The sequence below is a fragment of the Haemorhous mexicanus genome, chromosome 13 (genome assembly GCF_027477595.1).
Source record: "Haemorhous mexicanus isolate bHaeMex1 chromosome 13, bHaeMex1.pri, whole genome shotgun sequence".
Taxonomy (NCBI): Eukaryota; Metazoa; Chordata; class Aves; order Passeriformes; family Fringillidae; genus Haemorhous; species Haemorhous mexicanus.
In genome coordinates, this window is record NC_082353.1 from 13,329,391 (window position 1) to 13,346,667 (window position 17,277).

The following is a 17,277-nucleotide window of genomic DNA, read 5'->3' on the forward strand; positions in this document are numbered from 1 at the left end:
CACTGTTAATATTAATATTGTTAGGATGGGTAAGCAGTTAGCAATTTAAATATAAATTAATATTTTCACATGGGACTGTAGATTTCCAAATGCTTTAGAATTGTATATATTGGTGAGCCAAACTTTAGTTATGCTGAGACACCAGTGTTGACTTAGAAAGTGATTTATCTAATTGCTTTATTTCCTGTCACTGCCAAGGAAGTAAGTATTACTGTTTGTGAATAAAATAGAGCTTGCATGTCTTAAAATGTCACTAAGTCTGGAAGCAGAAAAACTTTTGCAGTGATGTAAGCAGAGTTTTCCTGTTCTTCTTTCCTTAATGGAAAATAATAAACCACTAACTTCAGAAGATTGAATTTAATAGCACCTTATGCTGATATGTTTGTCTGATGGGTGGGACCCAAAAATGTGTCCATTTGCAGTGTAGGAGGATTAGAACTTCATTGTGAATGCTGATAAAAGATGATGTGAATGATCAGACCTGCAAAAGTAATGATAAGAGAGCCCTTCTTGCAGAGTCAGGGAGACCTGGGCTGGATCTGCAGCACCTCTTCCTCACTGCCCTTCCTCCTGACTGCTCTGCAGAGGATGGGTTTGCCCTGGGAGTTTCACTGAGTGAAACATCACTGGATGAGCCTTTGTGCTCTCCATGTTCTGCCAGGAGTTTATTCAGGATCCTTCCACGCAGACATTACTCATGCAGATTTCTCACTGGTGTCACATCTGGTCTTTGGGACTCCTGCTAGCCCCCAGAGCAGTTCTCCACCAGAAGAGCCATCTAATGAATAAAGTGTCTGTGTGCATGAAGAGTATTAGTGCCATGTCAGTAGTGGAATTATTACTTTTAAATTTCTTGGCTGCAGTGACCTCTGAGGGTTTTTTTTCTGTATAATGAATAACCTAAAGGACCTTTCTAGAGTTGTTCAATCCATAGTTTCTTCTGCAAAGAAACTGACCTATTGAAGATGTAAACTTTTATATTTTGTACAGCGTTGGCCTTTTGGGTACAAGTTTGTTTTCTTTTTCGTTGTTGCCAATTTGGTTCTTTTATCCTTTAAAAAAACTTTCTCTCACACTCCAAAAATGATATTGAGATGGTAAAAAGCTCTTTGAATTGCTGAAGACCAGTGTGTCCTAGTGAATAGAAGAGCATCAAAAGAACAGAATAAGAAAAGTTAGCTGAACTGTACAAACTGGTGGTTTCTCTTTTCTCTTCTTAGTTTATAACGAGACCATTTTTCCACTAATTATAATAAGCTCCCTTTTATAGCTCCCACACGAGCATACGTTAGAAGATATTCATACATTCTGGGTAGATTCATATTCCATTCTTACAGCCAAGAGCTTTTCAATCAACACACATGGTATAAATATCAATACTGATTGCTCCAAATTGCTCTTGGATAACATTTATTGTATTTGCAGAAAAAACCGTCTTGTGATTATTGCTAAAATAAACTAAAACTGTCAGACTCCATTTGCTGTAAAAACTTTGAAAGTTCTAAGTTGAAGTAGAACAGAGGGAAGAGTGGAAATGTGAATAAAATGTGCATTGTCTGCCGCTTGCTGGTGAGAGCAGGGAAGTGACACACAGGGGGCTGAGGTTGTTTACACTTCTCTTTGCAGCTCTGAAATATCTTGGCACACAGGCCTTGAAAAGTAGAATCTGCACCTTCATCCAAATTCTGCATTCCTATGAATACATTTTGGCTCTCTAATAATAACATGCTGATAAAAAATTGTAGAAATACACAAAGCCTGTTGTGTCTTTTTGCACAGAATTTTCACAAAGGTGGACCAAGTATTTGCTGTCAGTATTGGAACTTGAAAAAGGTCCATAAAAATCAAGTTTTTGATTTTTCCATCTGTTGCTTCATTTACCCACACTATTCCAAATGTAACTGTGATGCTGTTCTTTGTTTTCCATGCTTATCCCCTTTAGAAGACATCAGTGAAGAAATATAGAAGTTTAATACATAAGATTTTGGCTCCTCATTTATTTTAGGTTTTATTGTATGTTTTAAAGGATATTAATAATAGATTTCAAAAGTTTAAAGGAGTGTGTACAGATTTATTTTATGAGGAAGGAATGACAGTATTTATAATTACTATAATAGAAGGAAAATCTTTTACTCTTATGCTTTTTACAGGAAATGCTTCTTCATTAGAGGTTTTTGTTGGGATCAGGCTTAAGCAGGAAGGACTGAAAGATGTTCAAAAGCTTAATTGTGCTTAGCTTTGTGTCTGGTAACAGTCTGGGAACCTGAAAACTGAATCCCTTTGGATGTGACTAAACTGAAGGGTGTGCCTGGGGACTGTGCCTGACACTTTGCCAATATTATGGGCAGTGTGGCTGAGGGTCCAGGCAAGACTGCATAGTCCAGAGCAACCCTCATCCAAACACACACTGGGTGTCTTTTGGGACGTTGGTTCCTACCAGGTCTCTGTAAGAACACATTCCTGAGGCTTTCCACTACTTTCTGAGGCAGATGGAGCCTCAGGGAGGTGGGGGACATCCATAAATTGAAATTGTTTACAGCACTGATTTTTTTTTTCCCCTCTCACAGCTTTGCTAATTAGAAAAGAATTTTCCTTTAAATTTCTGGTTCAGGAAGGGTTAAGATGGATTGTGTTAGAGGAAGGTAAAATTTCAAATACTTCCTACCTCAGTTTGCAAAAACCTCTTTGGAAGTTGCCTAGGCCAAGTTTAACAAATTCTAATTATGTAAAGAAAGAGGTTGCCTCAGTGGTTAGCACCTGCTTAAATGACTGAGAGGAAGAAGTGGTTAAATTTACAGTGAAGAGAGGGTAGGGTGCCCCAAAGGCTGTTCTGGGATCTTTGATGCTCAACATTTTTATAAAAGTTCTGAGAAGGAATGTGATCAGTTAGTTGACTAAAACTGTGAAGAATAAAGATTTATAAAGGTTAATGTATCTAAAACTCCCTGCAAAGACTTGCAGCAGGATGATCACACAAGCAACATTTAAAAATTAGCTCAAAGGATGTTCAAAGCTGATATTTGCAGAATAAATGCATATATAGAACAAATAACCTTAAAGGCAGACCAGTGCATGTGGCTGTCCCTGGAGGACTGGCAGTCAGAGGAAGGTCTGTGCAGTGATGGTTCTCAGCTCCATGGAACACCAGCACACTTGCTGGGGGCTGTCCAGACCAAAACTAATGGCAGAGGAATGGATGAAATAATAGAAAATATAAATGGGCCATTCTTTAAAACTCTGGTGAATCCTGTCTGCAACTTGCTGACCTCATCTCAAAAATGATATAGTAGAGCTGGAAGGGGTAGAGAGAAGAGCAGAAGAGGAAACAGGCATGAGCTAAAGGCTACTTCTGGAGGGTATTTTGAGGAAGGGTTATTCAATAGATGACATGATTTTTGTGCTCTGCCTACACATCCCCAAGTGCACATCGTTGGACAGAAAATGCAGGATTAAGTGGACTTCAGGTCTAACTAAGGATAGCAATTCTTGTATAGTGCTTTGATTTCTGATAAAATAATATTTTTGAAGTCCATGTGTATGTATCTACTTTTTGATGATAAACATCTGATGTCCCTGCTGATGCAGTACTGTTATTCAGAGAAGTGAAAGTATAATTATATAATTACACCAGCTGGGTAAACCAGTCTCTGCTAACAGTGCTGAATTGTGGAAGTGCCCTAATGCTCACCAACTGGGTCTTTGATGGGGGTTCTCTGCAGAATTCACTCTAGCAGTCATTAGTTGCTAAATATAGTTGCCTTATTTTAAATGCCTGATTTTGAAAAATATTAGCCTTAAACTTCTACAGCTGGAAAAAAGATTAAGTTCTCTTTGACAGCCAGAGAGCTAAACAGAGCCTGACAGAGCCGTGGCAAGAGTGGGGTGGGAAGGGGTCTTGCTTTGGGAACCTGTCTAAGGAGGTCACCAGATGTTGGTTAGAATACCTAAATCCTGCCAGGTGCTGCTACCACCTAGGAAGAGGGGCTGCTGCCAGGCTGGTGGGAAGCAGGAGAGGTAAGACTCTGAAAGCTTGCCAGAGAAGGGGCAGTGGCAGAGGGCAGGCTGGGGATAACACTGAGTGCCAAAATGTCCCATGCTGGTTTGTTCCTGGTGAAGCTGGCAAGATTCATACAGGTAATTTCAGTAGCAGCAGGTTTAGGCTTTTTAGGGTTCACTGGAAGTTGATTGCCCAAGCATAACTCAGATGAATATAAAGGCAGTTTGAGAATTCTGCTGGAGAAAATACAAAGGTGTAGCAGTGGAAGCAATTGCTGTGTAGGTTATGCTCAGTGCACTGGAGGTGTTAGGGGGTGTAGAGTAAATAAAAATCAGGTGACATTCATTGTGTGGACGTAGCTGACCCAGAATTGATTCCTCTGAAAGGCAAACATGCAAATTTTGCCTCTGAACTAAGGTAAAGTTCTAGTGAAGTGCAGCAAAATGTGCTTTGTGCCAGCACAGTTCTGCCTTGCTCTTGAATGGGAAACTCAGAATACTTTATGAGATCCTACGTAGCTGGGGGAGAAATTTCTGAAGACGTATCCAGTGTTTTAGAGCAGGTAGTTAGTAGGCCAAGGTTTTTATGGTGTGTAATATTTCACAGGGCTTTCAAGGTTGGAGGAAATTTGTTTTTGAACACTGAATATTTTAAGGGCACCCTATAGTGCAGATTCCTTTTTTTCTCTTTTTTTAAACACGTGTTTTGCAGGCCCATCCGGAGCTAGAGTTTTTTTCCATAACATTTGCTGTCCCAGGGCCACTCATGGTGGAAAATGACTTTTTTCATGGAACATTGAGTATTGTAGAGCTGCTCCAGTGCTAGTGGAAAATAACCTGTGTTTGAGGTCAGAAAAATAGATTAAACTAATTTTAAAGTTTTATAGCCACTTAGCTCTATAGAAGAACTTTTAAAGAGGATTTACATCCGTTGTAAGAGTAAGATTTGCATTTTGAAGGTTTTTCTAAAACTAAGAAGGCCTGAGTTCAGGAATGCATCTTTGTTCATGAAGGACAATTACAGCCATCCTGAATTTTAAGTATGTGTTTAATTGTATTCCCTGATAGGGATGGATTTAGTCTCATGCCTGAGTGATTTCCTGACTTGGAGCTGTAGGATGTAATTGTTGGATTCTGCTGCTCTCTGGATCCAGTGATAGATCTCCCATTTGAACCCCTGGGATCTTTACTGCACTCAGGGATTCTGAGCCTTTGGCACTTTGGGGGAGTTGAGTCTTTGGGCTCATCCTCAGCTGCATCTGTGTGGAGATGGGGTAGGAAGGAAACAAAGGTGGCTACAGGCCATCTCTTCCCTCTTCCTCCTTCCCCTTTTTGTACTCTCTGGGGATCAAACCAGGAATTATTCAGCTTTTAACCGTTCTTGCTGCAGTTCTGTAATGAACACATGCTCTGAAGACAGTGTGGAAGTTATTTTAGTTTATTTAAAGTCCCCATGTAAATCAATCTTTAAGCAAGCAAGAGTCAAGCATCTGCAGTAAAATTCAACCTTGTGCACAGGACAAAATCCTCCATGAATTCCTACAAATATGTCCTAAAGCTTAAGAGTAATTTCAGCTCCTTTAAGGGAAGGAAAAAATAAAAAGCAACAACTTGGTTTTGGCTTATTTTTGCTTAGTTTCATTTTTCCTTGAATGAGAAAACTGCTTTCAACTCTTAGGTTTTTATTTACATGAGTTCTAAAGGGTAAAACAGGGTTTTAGGCCTTAACTACTTGCCTAGGAAAAAAGATTTGAACTTTTTCTTGGTTTTGATGGTATGCTTGAACTCTGTCCTGCAGTTTCTGTGTATGGAAATTGGTGCTTTTCACACCAGAGCCTGGAAGGGCCTTGTCACAAGAGGAATGTGGGAATTGTGTGCTTTGCCTGCTCTTTCCCAAGAGCTCCTAGCCGAGACTCAGCTCAGTGTGCAGAGCTGCATACCAGTAGGGAAGGGAAATCTTATCTCAGGAGCAGTAAATATGGAATCTAATTTCTAAAGAAGAAGCACTGAAAATCTGCACAGTGGAAAATTTTGCACCTGAGATGTGCTAAAGCTGACTGCGTGCTGGGGTTGTGATGGGTTGTGAGATGGAGTTTTATGCAAGGTACTCCTAAGCTAAACTAAATGCACACCTAAAACTAGTTTTCCTACGTGTCCTCTAACAGTAGGAGTTTCTCCTGGTAGGAATTCCAGAAATGAAAATATAAACAAGAACCCTGTCTCTCATGAGATGTACAGCAGAAAAAGATTTTTTACTGGCCAAAGGAACATACAGATAGAGTGAAGCTGTCCAGAAGGGCTTGAAATGCTTGTGCTGCTTTGCCCAAGAATGTGAAGGAGCTGGACAAAAGGGATGTCTTTTACTCCATCTTTATTTCTTTAATCTGTTTCTAGGGTCTCTATTAGGAGATATCAGCCTTTTTTCTGAGTGCTTTCTCTACTGCGTCTCTCTGGATGCCCAACCCTGAAAGCTTTTTATCTCAGTTTTGGGTTCTAAAAGTCAGGGTTACAGGCAGGGTTAGATTTCTGGCATAGAGCTGTGTCCTGGCTGCAGAGTCCTCCTCTCTTCTCCTCTCTTCATGCTCTACTCCAGTCTGTAATAGGTCCCTGAATTCTCTAAAGGAATATTTTTTTTTCCCCTTACCTTAGGACTCAGCCTGAGCATTTGCCTTAATACTGTTAATGGCAACTTAACCAAAAGCCAGTGGAGAGGTCAGAGAAGGAGCTTGATTACAAATACCACGTGCTCTTAAGCACATGGTCCAATATTTCCCAGTCTCACTCTCAGACAGTGAATTGGTTTCCCTGTAGTGCAAAGGTGGGAAAAGAAATGGAACCATGAAATGCAAAATCTTGAAGGGTCCTCAGAATGGTTGTGAAGAGGCCAACTCAGAGGGGCTCAGCACACAGTTCACATAACAATGATTAACTCCTAGATTAAAATCTTACTCCTTGATAGTTTGGGGTAAAACACAGGCAGGGGTGTTGGGATTATTCCCACTGCTGTTTTGAGCTCAAACATCTCCTCTTAATGGGAGCACCCCGAGGGTGTCCATGGAGCACCAGCTGCTGGAAACCAGCACTGGTGGTGCTTTCAGTGTGATCTATTTAACTGCTTGTGTTCCATGATTCCCCCTCACACCCCCTTGATCTCTTACTGCCAGCACCCCCAGGATGGCCTGGGTGGATTCCTGGTGCATGACAGCTGGGCTGGCTGCTGGCCTGAGGTGCAGGGCTCTGTCTGCACTTCTCCTCAGACCCACAATTTATGTTTGTGTGCTCGCACTATTCACTTGAGTAATGGCCTGATTTACTTGTGTGTGTGGTATTACTCGCTTGTTTTCCCTAAAGAGAAACAAATACAGCTCTTTGGAGAAAGAAAGAGGAATCATTTGCTATAACTTGACTTTAAGGTGTGTGACAGATACCCAGTTTTGAACTTAAAATGAGTGGCAAAGCTATTCTGCAGATGTCTTCTGCAAACTGAACTCCAGTTCACATTTTTAAAGGCTCTACCTGTCTCTGAAAGAGGCACATGTAGAAGAATAAAGACATGGCAGTTTTTCTGGGACAGCTCTAGGATATAAAGTGTTTGGAAGAAAAATATTTGACTTTAGTTAAATCCTGGGAATGAGCTACACGTCTGAATCATGTCATGAGAGCAGAGGGAGGACTATCATGAGGTGATATTGCACTGATGTTTGATAGAGGCTCAGGTTAAAAGTTTAAATTTGAGCCATTCCAAACGTTTTTGTGTTTTGTGGAATTTGACTTTAAACCTTTTAACTCCAGTCCCATCTCAGCTGTGCTGCTTCTGGCTTCTTTTTGGCTCTGATTGGCCTGCTGGGCTTTGGTGCCAGTGAGGGTAGTCTGGCTGCAAACCTCTAGGTCTTGGGGTAAAACAGCTCAGATCCTCACACCACCTCCTCAGCCCATCTGCAGAGTAAGTATATATGCCTGAATGGCTGTGGAAAGTACACTGTAAAGGAAAAATGTCTGAGAATTATACACTTTAGCCAGAAATCTGGGTAAAATGGAAAAAAGACCCTTAAACCAAGACCTCATCCTAATTCCAGATGGATTTTTCAAAGTGGCATAAAGCTTCTTCTAGAAACTTGAAAAACAACCTGGTTTTCAGACCACTGTGCACTCGGCAGATCTTGTTTTAATCAGCTTTATTCAGTAAAACACAGTTCTCCATGAGTTTAAAAGCATGGAACAGCTGCTAAATTGTCCAGAATAAAATCTGTGATTACCCAGAGAGTGTTTCTCTATACTGCCTTTCTAGACAAAATGGCAGGGGGAGCTTTTTCCTTCAGTGGAATAGCAAGTTCCAAAAAATATGTCTGGTTCCTATTACAGCAAAGGAAAAACTTGAGGTGTGCATTGGAAGTGCTAAGCCAGTGATTGAAATGTTAAAGTTGTTCCTAAAGGCCATTCCACATCATGAAGACATCATCTGTAAAGTAATACTGCACAATGATCTGTGAGGAGAGGAGACTGAATTAGCATTCAGGATGGCTGGAGCTTCCAAATGTCCCACATTGGGGTCAGCTCCTGCAGCAGAACCTAGCTGAGGAGTCTTCAGTGAGCACTGACCAATTTATTTAGTGAAAAAAAGGGTTCAGGGGAGAGATTTTTTTCCATCTGTGACTTGTCCCATCCCCACAATTTTGTGCATGTCTGTGGCTGCTCAGTGTGCCACGTGTGCCAACTTACCCAGGGGCTTCCCCAGGATTTTGGAACTTGGAAAGAGCATTTCTGCTGCAGCAGCTCAACCAGAGCCCATCAATGAGGTGTCTGATTTGCCAACTTGCAAAATCTCTTTTTAAGGGCAAGTGTTTGAGGAAAATAAAACAGTTAAAGTCTTCCCACTGGTAGTGTGCCAGTGGAAAAATAATTTCATTAAAAATAAGTATTCAAAGTAATTTTTTGATTAAAATTGAAAATGACAAGTTATCTGCAAGAGCTGAGCTCTCAGAGTTCAAGCACTATGGCAGCAGTGATGGTAGAGCTTCAGCTTCTGTACCACAGTAACTGAGATGGCTTAACAAGAGAACCCCTCTTTCCATTATTTATAGCTCTTTCTGTTCCCTTCACCCTCTGCCATTACAAGCTGTTCAGATCACATCTGCAACTTGGAGAAGTTGTCACAACTCTTTTGGCATAAATTGGCCACATGTGTTTTCTAATCTGTTTTTTTCTTCAAGACAAATATTGTTGCCCCAATTTTTTTTCCTGATTTTTGATAAAATATTCAATCTTCCTTCCTCCCTTCTGTCCTTCCTCCCTTGTGGGAGGCAGGCTGAATGAGAAGGAGCTGTGCAGACCTTTCCATCAGCTGGTCCTGGCGGGGTTTAGTGTGTCACATCTTTCAGTGGGATAGGTGAGCACACTGCTTCTGTAGGACTGGCAGCAGTCTGTAAAGCTGTCTGTGAGCTGGGCTTGCAGAATTTAACCTTTGAGCTTTATTTGTAGTGGGATGCTGAATTATTAATAGGGCTCACAACAGAGATATTTTCTTGTGAGTGTGAAAACTGCTTGTTTTACTGCAATGTTGTTACTTAGGTTTTCACACTCTGTGAAATGACCAAGGAGCTCAGGATTCTTGAATGCTGTGGTAGCAGTTGGCAACACAAACTTTATGGCTTGTCTCTCACAATAAATGTTTTAATTATTTTCATTTAAAAGGCGTTCCCAAACCAAATGTAACATGGCTGAAGAAGAAGGATGTTTTACAAATCAATTCTTCCCTGGTTTTGAATGGCTCTTTATTTCTGAGGAATGTTTCCTACCAAGATGCAGGAACATACACTTGCAGAGCAACCAATGCTCTCGGAAAAGCTGAGGCTGCATCTGTTCTCCACATAACTGGTAAGAGCTAAATGAGAATTCCTTACTGATAACAAAAGTCAGCCAATTCATAATCAAAAGTTTACCCATAAAATAGTTGGGGGCATATTTAACACGTTATTGGAAATTTGAACTTTTTGATTGCATCTGATTCCCCTGGATGTATTCTCTATTTTGTGTTCCCTGTATTGTGGATCTAGGTACAGATGGTTTGACTTGTGACTTCAAGGTTGCTCCATCTTCTTGCTTCCAGGTGACAAATAATCAGCCCTTGAACCACCTGACACATTAGGAACTAAATCCACTGCCACATGACAGTGAGCCCAGTGCTTCTAACTAGAGGCACAGGGCAGGCTTGAGTATTCAGAAAATCTCCAGGGAAACCAGGAAAAAGAAAGCAAAGGCTGGTTTTGGGGTTTGGTGTTATTTTTTTTAATTATAGAGCCTAATAACATGTAGGGGAGTAGAAAAGAAAAATATCTGATTATGAGCCCCAGACTCTCAGAATAGAAAATGTAAAGAAAAAACTCCATTTCAATACCTCTATTGTAAGCAGATTAATCATGTAATTCTGTATAATGCAATCCCACCTTGCAAATCACTGCAGTCATTGGGTCATTTGGCTCTAGAGCTGTCCCACCCTTTGCTGTGCAAAGTGCAGCACAGCTCCTGACCAGTCCTGCTACACACATCCCCTTCCTGGGCACACACCTGGGCAGGTTGTGGATGTTTGGGGCTGTTGGCTGAAGAGAATGTTCTAGAGACAGAGCAGGAGCCTCCGTGTGAGGATGAGTGCAGACTGAAGCTGCCTTCCTGCTTTCAGTTTTCCTGGAGTACATCAAAACTTCAGATGTGCCAGAGAGGAATATTGTTACAATGATGTGACTGGAGAATTGCTCACAAGAGTCTAAATTTTGTTTCAATTCCTGGTCATGTGACATTAGTTTAAATAAATCTGGGGTGGATAGGAGAGGGCCAAATTCGGAAAGTTTTTGGCTGTGCAAGACTGCACTGAAAGGGGAGGACTTCTGCTGTCAGGACTTGCAGATTGCAGTGGCTCAGTGTTGTCTGAAACATGCCATCAGATTTTTGGCTTGGCTGCAGGACTTGCTTGCCTGATGAGGTCCAGTCCAGCAGTAGCACAAAGTCTGTGCAGCCTTTCCAATAAAACTCCCTAAGGGTTGATGAGGCAATCAGTCCTTTGCCTGTGGAACTGGCCTAACTGTGGTTTTGTGGAGACTTTTTTTGTCCTGGTGTTTACAGCCAGGCAGGAGGCTTTGTACAGAAATCACACACTGAGGAAAAATGGTGAGCCAATGTAAAATGACCCAGAGAAGTTGGAATATAGCAAAAGATTTAAACCCTTCTGGAAGGAGAGACATAGATGTTATGTACATTCATTAAAACAGAAATGTTGACTAAGTGGTAAGAACTGTGTGTTGCTGACAGATTGCCCACATTTTTGGCAGTTTTTCTGCCAGCATATGAGAAAAAGGAGGAGTTGCTATAGTGATGGGCATTTGAATCTGCATTCATTATGCTATCTCTATGCTTAATGAGATTTCAAAAGATGTTCTTTTTTCTATTATAACATTTTGTCATAACTCTACCTAATGGAACAGAGGAATTGGCCAGATTCCACTGAGAGAATTATTTTTCTTGCAATTTCTGCATGCAATGAAATAATAAATAATGTTGTCATGAAAAACAGGAAGTCTTGTTTTTACACTGTTACAGGCTTGTTTTTCTAACAAATTCAATAAATTTATTGATTTATTGAATTATTCAGAAACTTGCATAAACATAAATGATTTCTGTTTCCCTGTACACGTGTAGTTTATTTCCTAGACTGATAATTTAACTGCATAAATGAAGTTGATCCTAAAGAATTCCAAACTGCTATTATCTTTCTGCTTCATAACTAGCATGCTGGATATTTTGATATGAAATGTTTTTTGGCATCATGATTTAATTCTTGCTCAGAAGAGATCTTATGCACTGTGTTACAGAACAAAGACTTTCAGAGAATAACGCTCAGTTATTGAAGGGAAGCAGAAGGAAGCGTGTCCTGATGGCATCTGGGATTGGTACAAATGTCACTGTGGTACCTGGTGATCCACTAAGGATAGGTGTGTTGTCTTTTCTTCTTTTTCATTAATATTATTGATTTATTTTACTAAAATAGAGGGGGGCCCATGGAAAAAAGTGAGTGCAATTGTGAGGTGAATCACCCTGACACTAAAGCCATGCAACTGCTCTTTGAGTTCACTGAAAAAATGGAAGGGATTCAGCTGGGCTCTATTTGTGGTTTTTTCCTGTCTAAATCCATGCCTTTGTTTCCATCCCTGCCTGTGCCCTGTGGAGGGAAAAAGCAGCAATTTCATTTAATGCATTTATGACTCCTTTCCCAAACAGATAGAAGGTCTTTAATTGCAGACCTATTTGCATATTGTAGAGTCTGGGTTGAAATTTTTGTTCCATTTAAATCATTGCTCCAGCCTTCCACTTTGTTCCTATAGAAGTTAAGTTTATAAGAACTTACTGAAAGGGAAGTGATGGAGAAGGGTGGTAAGTACACACCAGCTTACAGAGCTCATGCCCCTCAAGGGCCAGTCAGGATGCTGGGCCCTAGCTTGGACTTTAGTGGATTTATGCATATTCTTGTTTCTATTTAGAATGGCAATGGCCTTTATGTAGAATCACACACTTGTACACACTTGTTCACCAACGTTTCAATGTGCTGAGACAAACCTGCTAAAATGCTGTTGATTTTTAGGTTGCCCAGTGCTGCCCAGTCACAGGAATACAGTCCAGTGGCTCTTTGGAGACAGCCCAGTTGAGGAAGTTCAGACCTTGGAATACAGAACCCTGGTTGGGGGTCGTATCCTAGAGGTGAACACCAACTCTGGTCAATTTGCTGGACAATTCCAATGTCGGACTTCAGCTAGTGCAAAACTAATGTCAGTTTGGGTAAATGTCAAGAAGGAAGGTTTGTTGACAATTATATGACAAATTCTTGAATTTTAAAAATATCTTCTTTTGCTCTGTAAAGACTTTCCTGATGACTAATCTTCTTTTCTCTGTTGAAAGTAATTCATCATGTATGGTCTTATTTAAGTCAGTAGACAATGCCATACTCAGGGCTGGATGTGGTAATTAATGTGTATCCAAATATCCTGTGGGGGCTCTTTCTGCTTGCCTGTGTATCTGAGAAGCTGAGAGAATGTGTCTTTCTGCTTAGACATTATTAAATCAGACAGGTTTTATCAACTTCTCCTTCAACAAACTTCTCCATGGTAGCCCACCAAACTGAAACAAAACTGACTTTGAGGTCATCTGTGGAAATATCTTCCTTATAATAAAAATAATTTTAATGTAATTGCCATATTCCAGGACCATCACAATTAATATGGTAGTGATCTTACTGCAGACACCTGTAATCACATCAATATGCTAGAGCACACTGCACACTCACAGATTCCCATGTGAAATTCTCAAGAATGTCTTGTAAGATTCCCCAGCATAATCTGCTGTAAGCTTTTCTATATTTTTTATCTCTTCACACATCAGTTTGATTTGGCTTATGGCTGATGTGCAGGGGACTCAAGCAGCTGGATCAGATCCCCTGGGCTCCCTATGAGAATGTTCTTGGTGACTGTTCATGGGTGAGGAGGGCCCTGCAGTGCCTGAGGTTATGCAGGAAGTTACAGTTCCTAAGGAATCTTACTGAGATATCTCTACAATCAAAACATTTACTTCTCAAAATCAAATGTAAATCAGAAAACACCCTAATAGAACTTTTCAAAAAACTAGGTCCAGCCCTAGATCCTAATCTAAATCTCATTACAGTTAGAATTTCTGCCAGTTATTGAACTGTCCCCCTGCAGTCTTCAGCTGCACTGCCTTTTGGTTGCCCAATCCCCTCTCCAGACAGGTTGGGCAGTATTTTGGGGTGATTCCATTTTCTAGTTCTGAGCTTTAACTGTGATTGACACTTAAGTAAAAGTTTCATCACTGCCATACCCATGCATGTGTGAGGCTGTAAAACCCCCTTGGTGGTTTTTGCACAGTAGGCATTTTGAGGGCACTTCTGAGCAGTGTCATCCTAGTTAAACAAACAATACAGTCTCTCCATCATGGCTGCAGTCAGTAAATTTAACTATTTCTACTTTGAAAAAGGCCCTTTTGTATTATTTTAAGAAATCCAGAAGTAATAAGGAAACATTGAAAAACAATAAGTTAAAGAATTCATTATGTGCTGCAAGAGTGAGTCTGTGGACACAGCTGGTAGCTATCAATTATTCTTGGTTATTATAGAAAAACCTGACTCCTTCTGTGATCACATAAAAATCTGTCAACATTGCATAGTACTTCATCTTTTACCAAGTGTCAAAAAAAATTGTGGAGGAAGGGGTAAGTGTGGAATTTTGACTAAATATAAAGGTAGTAATTGTTAGAGGTGATCGGTTTTTAATATAAAACGCTCTTTAGAACAAATTTCTTTTTCATCTTGCCAGATGCCTCAGTGGCAAATTATTTTTACATTAAATACTTCTCTGTAGTTTAGTGCAGGATTTTCTTAAATCCTAAAGTTATGTGAGGTGTCTGGAGCAAGATGAGTTTTGCTCAGGACAAATTTGCTGTAGAACAGCAGGAAACCTAGAGAGCCTGATTTACAATTTCCTCATTTTAATGCTCATTGTATAAAAATGTTATGAAAGTTCTAAAGGAAGCTCATCAGTTCCTACTGTGAGCTAGGTTCTGCCCTTCATGTGCTGATCTCATCTGCCTTCTAGAGGGCTTCATGCTCGTAGGTAAGGGCTGAACTTGAGGGGAAGCTGAGCAGAGCTAAAATTTAGTTGTACTTTGGCCCATGGTCCCTTTTCACAGTGCTGAAATATTTGCTTTTCTACAGAGGATGTGGTGTCTATCCAGCCTACAGAATGTGCTGCCAAATCAATCAAAGTGGGACACAGTTCCAGTGTACAGTGCCTCTCTCACACTGCTTCCAATTGTATTTCTTAGGTTACACCTGGGAATATGCTGAGTGGAGTCCTTGCTCTGCCACCTGTGGGCATTCAGGAACCAGCTCCAGGAGCCTGCAGTGCATGAACACAGAGAAACAGAAAGTAAATCAGTCCCAATGCAGAGAGCTGCAAAAACCAAGGATTGTTTACCAGCCCTGCAACAGAGAGGACTGCCCTCCCAGGTAAACTCCCTTCTGCTCTATTTCCATGAGCTCTTTTTGTCTGAAAATGCACTCACCACCTCCTGAAATTGTTTCTGTGTTTATGCTCTGAGTGTGGGATGTGGGGTTTATTTCATCATGAACCTTAAAGCAGGAGAGATGTGGAAATGGATCACAAGCAAGTAGGGAAGTGCTTGATTCAGCTGAATAAATAAGAGCTGAGGGTGTCTCCATGCTGCTGCAGCAAGTCTTGCTGCTACCACACCACACCTCAAAAGCTAAGCTGGAGCTCTCTCTGAGGCACTGGGATGTGCAGTTTTGTGGAATCTGTGCCACCCCTGAGGGATAACTTGTGTTTAGAGTGGCCAGGGTAACTCTGTGTTCACCTGCTCTCCCTTGTGCCGGCAGAGCTCTCAGTAAGATGTTTTCTGAGGAATGCCTCATTTCTCTCTATTGCCCCTCACCACAGAGCTCCCTGAATGTCCTTCCCTGCCAGATTTCTGACTGGATCAGCTGGGGATTATAGGGCTGAAAATACTTATATCACAGACAGGTGTATCACAGCATCTGACTCCAAAGGCCAAAACCACACCTCTGGACTGTCTGAGCTGCATTGAGCATTCCAGCTCAACAGGGTGTTTCTCCAGGTTTTCTACAGGAAACCCCACAGGATCTTCAAAATAGGTGCTTTTTGTTGCTTTAAAGAATTTGCCATCACTATCAGCAGAACTCTGGGGGGGATACACACACTTTAGAGTTGTCTCTCACTGGAAAATGTTGGCAGGGAAGTGTTAAGACCTTAGCTGACATTGTGAGAGTGCATCTTGCCAGTATGTTCTAAATTCTGTTCTAAATGCAGAAAACCTAGCCACAGATATGTATCAGGAGAAGTTGTTTGTCTTTCATTATTAGCAGCCAAAAACCAGATTATCCTAAATTGTGATACTGAACTCCAGCCAGCCCAGAGAAAGCTAACATTTTGCCAGTAGAAAAATACTAAAATCAAACTAATAGTTTGAAACACAGCTTCAGTTGCAGGTTTCCCTCTGAAGCTCCAGCATTTGGAGCAGATGACAGGAGGGTGCAGGGGGTCCTGGGGCTCCTCTGAGCAAGGTCATGCCTTTCAGTGGATTGCAGGCATGACTAAATAATCTGGTTATCACTGGCCTTGGAGTATTCACAATATAAACAAACTGGTTCTTTCATAGATCTAAAGAGAATGGGAACTGAATTGTCTTTTTGTATGCTTATATTTGTTCTGCTTTTAATTTGCCTTTATGTAATCACCAGTGGAAGGCAATTGTGTGTATACTAACATAATTAACTCTGCCTCAAGCCATACTTGTATGCTGAAATATGAATTGGTTTTCTTTTATGGAATATTCCATGCTTTCTATACAGGAAGAGCATCCCAGATGCCTGGAAAATAGCCCTGTGTACATTTCTTGGTGCCTTTAGCCTCTTGCCCTCCCTGTGATTACTGACCTGCGAGGGAAGTGCAAAATGTCCTTTCCATATCCCCACTTACTGATTTCTGCACAACCTTCTCATCTCAAGGCAGCTCTTTAGAAAGCATCCATAGAATTATAAAGGCTTTAGATGTATGACCTCAATTATTCAAAGAGTTTTGCACGTGTTTAGTCACTTCTCTGTGTCACAGTGGACAGCTAGAGTTAAGCAAATATAAGGCCTTGAGTATCTACTTAATTTGTGCTTTGCTGTGCAGGCACTGCACCAAATGTTTGCAAAAGCACTTCAGCTTTAAAAGGGAGGAAAAGACAAGGATGCAGACTGTAAAAGATTAATCTTCCTAGAATGGATATAAGCTGTTTGAGTGTAAGGAAAATGAAATAATTGCTGAAGAAAATAGAATTTTTTCCTGTTGTCACTGTTGTGATACATATAAAGTCCATTTTATATTTCTAGCCTGGATTTATGCAAAGAGCAAGGCAATTCGATTGTATTACCACCTGCTGCCTCCCCAGTATTGTTCCTAGCTGCCAAGAGTGACTAAATATTTTCAATTTCTAATCAATAAATAACATGTTCTGCTTGAGTCGTTGGCTGGTGAGATCTCAATGTAATAAATTCGGGTGAGTTATGGCAGCTGTCACTTCAGTACCAACTAAATTGTTACCATCCATTATATAAGCAATGGAAAAGTACACTCTCCTTCCTCTGGAATGCCACATCCAGCAGGGTCTGTAGGGCTCACCTGGTAACAGATTCTGGTAACAAAC

General features: G+C 40.8%; 1 protein-coding gene across 2 annotated transcripts in view; it reads left to right on the forward strand.

Annotated features, from left to right (window-relative positions):
- ADAMTSL3 (ADAMTS like 3) overlaps nucleotides 1–17,277 on the forward strand; it is a 170,463-nt gene that overhangs the window by 148,550 nt on the left and 4,636 nt on the right. For both annotated transcript variants that reach the window (XM_059858472.1, XM_059858473.1), the window contains exons 24-27: nucleotides 9,688–9,870; nucleotides 11,859–11,978; nucleotides 12,626–12,838; nucleotides 14,875–15,058. In XM_059858472.1, the coding sequence (XP_059714455.1) occupies nucleotides 9,688–9,870; nucleotides 11,859–11,978; nucleotides 12,626–12,838; nucleotides 14,875–15,058 (700 nt within the window). The remainder of the gene's footprint in view (nucleotides 1–9,687; nucleotides 9,871–11,858; nucleotides 11,979–12,625; nucleotides 12,839–14,874; nucleotides 15,059–17,277) is intronic.